This window comes from Piliocolobus tephrosceles, chromosome 7 (assembly GCF_002776525.5).
Source record: "Piliocolobus tephrosceles isolate RC106 chromosome 7, ASM277652v3, whole genome shotgun sequence".
Taxonomy (NCBI): domain Eukaryota; kingdom Metazoa; phylum Chordata; class Mammalia; order Primates; family Cercopithecidae; genus Piliocolobus; species Piliocolobus tephrosceles.
In genome coordinates, this window is record NC_045440.1 from 209,075 (window position 1) to 214,195 (window position 5,121).

Below are 5,121 nucleotides of genomic sequence, written 5' to 3' on the forward strand. Positions count from 1 at the left end.
CCTCAGCCAGCCACCACCATGCCTGGCTAATTTCTGTATTTTTAGTAGAGACTGGGTTTCACTATGTTGGCCAGGCTGGTCTCCAACTCCTGACCTCAGGTGATCCGCCAGCCTTGGCCTCCCAAAGTGCCAGGATTAAAGGTGCAAGCCACCGCACCCAGCTTACCCTTTAAATTAAAGTAAAAATACATAATTTTCTTAGGTAAACAAAAATAGAGTTTGTCACCAGTAGTCCTACCTTACAATAAAAGTAAAAAGAAATTCTTCACTCATACTCAATGGTGAAAAACTGAAAACTTTCTTCTAAGGTCAGGGACAAGGTAAAAGTGCCCCTTCTTGCCACATTTGTTTAACATGATACTAAAAGTTCTAGCAAGAATAATTAGGCAAGAAAAGGAAATAAATGGCATCCAAACTGGTGGTGGGGGGAGGAATGAGTAAAATTATCTATTTCCAAATGACATAATTTTTTTTGTCAAAAACCCTAAACTTCACTCCCCCAAAATTATTAAAACTAATAACAAATACAGTAAAGTTGCAGGATACAAAATCAACATACAAATATCAGTTGTGTTTCTATAGCACTAACAACAAGCAACTGGAAAGCAAGTAAAGAAAATCCCATTCATAATTGCAACAAAAAGATAAGATACTTAAGAACAAACAACTAAAATGATGAAAGACTGGTACATTAAAAATTGCAAGCATTCATGAAAGAAATTAAAGAAGATACAAATCAGTGGAAAGATATCCTATGTTCATGAGTTGGAAGACATAATATTATTAAAATGTCCATACTATTCAAAGCAATTTATAGATTATATACAATCCCTATCAAAATCCTAATGGCACTCTTGACAGAAATAGAAAAAACAATCTTAAAACTCATATAAAACCACAAATGACCCTGAATAGTCAAAACAATGAGCAAGAAAAACAAAGCTAGGGGCATCACATTTTCTAATTTCAAAATGTATTATAAAGATAGAGTAATCAAAACTGTGTGCTACTGGCATAAAGGCAGACTTATAGGCCAGTGGAATACAACAGAGGGCCCAGAAATAAACCCACACTTATACAATCAACTGGCCTTCGACAAACATGCGAAGAATATATAATAGGGAAAAGATGGTTTCTTCAATACATGGTACTGAGAAAACTGAATATTCACATGCAAAAGAATAAAATTGGGCCTGTATCTCATGCTACATACAAAAAGCAACTCAAAATGAACTACACCTTTAAACATAATTACCTGAGACTGTAAAACTTACAGAAGAAAACATAAGGGGAAACGTTCATGATGTTGGTCATGGCAATTATTTTAACTTATAAATTGTAACAAAAGGATTTGGGAAGGCCTGGTAGGTTTAAAGGGAATATTTATGGGTGATTACGGGTTATAGGCTCCTGTGCACATCTCAGTAACTTCCTTAGTAAAGGAGACATGCCCTTGAGCCCGAATACACTGGGAAGTTGGAACTAAGACTCAACTCCTCTGACCCCTTCTCTCAATTAAGGATTCTTTTTTCTCATTTCACCAAAAACAGAGAAGCAACCAAAGATAGCTTTTCCATTTTCCCACCACCATATCTCTTCACATAGTTTTATCTTTATCCATAATCTGCCTTCTCTTCACTCTCTGATTCAAGGCCAACTCCTCCACTTACACTAGATTCCATCCCCAATGACTTTTTTAAGAATTTAACTCCAGAAGTTAAACATTATTTCCGTACTGTGAATCTCTACGCCACCCCCAAGCTGAATAATTCATTTTAGGCAGAAATATGTGGTAATAGTTCTCATTTAAAATTCTGTACATTTCTAGCTACTGCCTCATTTATCTACTCTCTTTATAGAAGAAATCATCATTTGTCTTTATTCAGCATCTCCACTTTTTCTCTTGCATTCTTTTGTTGTTGTTTTTGTTTTTCTGGGAAAGTTCTTTAATGCTTTTAATTTATTATAAAACATTTCAGACATTTAAAATAAAAAATAAGTAATATTGTGTCATATAATTTGTCTTCTCTTTTTAAAGCCAGAAGCTTCATTTATATTGATGAATGTCCTTCAGAATATTATAATTGCAGAATGAAGTGCAATGCTGATGAACATGCAATTAGATACTGTGATGACTGGACCATCTGCTGCAAACTGAAGTACATTGAAATTGAAAAACAGAAGAGGGGGCGAAAATACTAACTCCATCTTCTTCAGACTCCAGGAGAAAAAAAAAGTCTTAAACTGTCTTATCTATGAATAATTAACATGATGGATGAAATTTATAATTGCATGTTTAGATGGTCAGGTGAAAATAAATACAAATTTTATACATGCTTACACTGTATTTTCATTTGTGCATTTTAACATTTACTCCATTAATTTACATCCACAGCCACCTTGCTGTTTCACCCATAGTACTATATCCCAGCCCCATCACTTGTTAACTGTTCGAGCTTGGACAAGTTATTTCTTTTCTATCTCAGTTTCCTTATTTATAAAATGGGATAGCAATAGGTACCTACATTGTGGCATTGTTAGGATTATATGAGTTAGTATATGTGAAGTTCTTAAACATCTCTTGACCCTATTATACACATTATGTAGATGTTAGCTATAATTTCATGGAATCCAAGAATTTGATCCATCCTATTCCTTTTGGGGTTTTATATAATTATTCTGTGTGCCTAAGAGTTCATTTTGTTAAAATATTAGGTGGTTTTGAAAATAAGGTATTTTTTCAGGTTATGATATATAATTTTATATAAACACAATCTATTAATGCAACATTATTCTATTCCAGTAATCTAGGACTTGAACACTAGTAGTGAGAACTAAAAAGAAAGAAGAGGTGCAAGGTGAATTTCAGAATTAGGATCAGCAGGATTTATTGTCCGTATGATATACTGAGAAGGAATGAATGATGATTCTGAGATTTCAAAGCTAATAAAAAGATGGATGCCAGTATAATTCACTAAACTAGAGATGCCAGAAGAGAAAGTAGGTTAGGAATGCGGAGAGAATCAATAAAGACATGTTTTGACATAATGGAGTTTTAGTCATATAAGGGATATGTTAGTCTACTAGGCATATTTACAAAAGTGTAATTTTCTTATACTATAAATTAACTGAATTCCTATTGGGAACCTGATTTAGCCTGGTCACAGAAACTTAAACTTAGTCAATTCATAGTTGATCATATATTCTCCAAGTAATTTTTGAGTTCCAAAAGAGGTAAACAGTGATGAGGTATCTGAGAGAGCATTTATTATGTTAACTTACTAAAACATCTTCATTCTCCTCTGATCTTCTGTCACTAATCTAGGTGCAATGGCTGAGTTTTGTCTCATTCTTAATTTTAATAAAATTTGTAAAGCTCTTTGGGTGATGCCCATTCTTTGGTACACTGGTTGGTTCTGCTACTCAAGCATCATCCTCGGTCACCAGGTGGGAATATTCCTTGCTTCACCACTTTTATTCTGCTCTGAGTCATATAATAACTATTACTGCCCCCTTCCATTGCTGGGAAAACCCATGTGAGGGAAGAGGAACTAATGTGGGAAGACTATCTTAGACCTATCTGCTGAAGAAAACCATGCAATTAGCACTATGTCATGGTCTTGCCACTTCTTTGAGCTTGATTCACATAAGGGAACACTCGTGCCGTGTGTTCTCAGATTCTACCCAGAGCTTTGGTCCTCCATTACCTTCTCTCATTTCCCTCCCTTCCCATTATCTGAAACCCAGGATTGGAGATGACCCACCACTATCTAAGCTGTCCTTCCTCCTTCACCCTGATATTCTCCCTCTTCCTCTACCTTACTCAAGATGTGATTTAAGGGATGAATCATGCTCCTAATCCATCTGCATTCCTCAAAGTCTATTATAAAATCTGAATGCAAGAGTTCCTTCCAGTACCCAGTAAAAACACAGTCTTCTAAAATCCAGACGCCTGTTCTTTCTCTGTTTTTGAGAGTAACAAGTACATGTGTTTAGTATGGAGTGATGATAAACTATATGTTTTGGACTTCTGAAAATAGAAAAAAAAAAGCAGATGAAATATTTTTGAATGTTCTTAAAAGCAATGAAGTTCTAACAAATTAGTGAGAAACTTCCCAAACAAAATCCAGGAGTGTATTAGGCAGCTTCTAAGGTGACCTCCAATGCTTCTTGCCTCTGGATGTTCATGCCTTTATGTAATTCTCTCCCCTGGGGTGTAGGCCAACTTAGTGACTCACTTCTGACAGATAGAATATAGCAAAAGTGATGAGATATCACTTTCAAGATTAGATTGCAGAAAGACTCTGGTTTTTATCTTGCTTGCCTTGTCTTGCTCCCTTTCTCTCAATAGCACTGATGGAGGCCGGCTGCCATTTTGTGCTCTACCCTGTGGAAAGGTAAACATGGTGAAGAAGTGAAGAATGCCTCTGGTCAACAGTGAGGAAATGAGGCCTTCAGTCCCACAGCTCACAAGGAAGAGAATCTTGCCAACAAAACCATGTGAGCAAGGTTGGAAGCAATTCCTCCCTGGTCAAGTTTGCACACAAAATTGAAGACCCAGCTCACACTTTATTGCAGCCGTGTGAGAGACCTTGAGGCTGAGGCACTCACTTAAGCCATGCCAAGATTCCTCACTCAAAGAAACTGTGAAATAATAAATGTTTGTTGCTTTAAGTTGCAAATTTGGGGGCTAATTTGTTACACAGCAATAGATAGCTAATGCAAGGAGACTACAATAATTCTCGTAAGCTCTAATATCAAGACGATTTTATTTAGAAGCATTTGCTGATTTAAAAAAATAAAAAGCAACTGAGAAGCTAAACTGTCCTTTTAGAGAGTAGGATGGGGATGGCAGGAGGGTGGAGGTAGAGGGGCAAACAGAATTCAGCACAAAAATTTACAAAGGTGAATCACACAAGAGCCTTACCTTGTAAGAGCTCGATTTCCATTATAAGAAACATATATAAATAAAGCAACCCCCCAAAGATTGTCATAATTCTATAAATGAAGCACAAATCGTGTCCTTTATAATGCAACCACTTTTCCTTAGGATTTTCTGCACACTAGGTCCTTTTAAATGCCAGGACCCTTCGGTTTTCCTTTTCCTGATTAAGGGAGGCT

At 36.1% G+C, this 5,121-nt stretch overlaps 1 protein-coding gene across 1 annotated transcript in view; it reads left to right on the top strand.

Moving 5' to 3' along the window:
- The window catches only part of LOC111551394 (beta-defensin 131A-like), a 6,198-nt gene extending 3,996 nt beyond the window's left edge, over positions 1–2,202 (top strand). Inside the window, exon 2 of the mRNA XM_023225313.1 lies at positions 2,039–2,202. Within this exon, the coding sequence (XP_023081081.1) occupies positions 2,039–2,202 (164 nt within the window). The remainder of the gene's footprint in view (positions 1–2,038) is intronic.
- Positions 2,203–5,121: the final 2,919 nt, after the last annotated feature.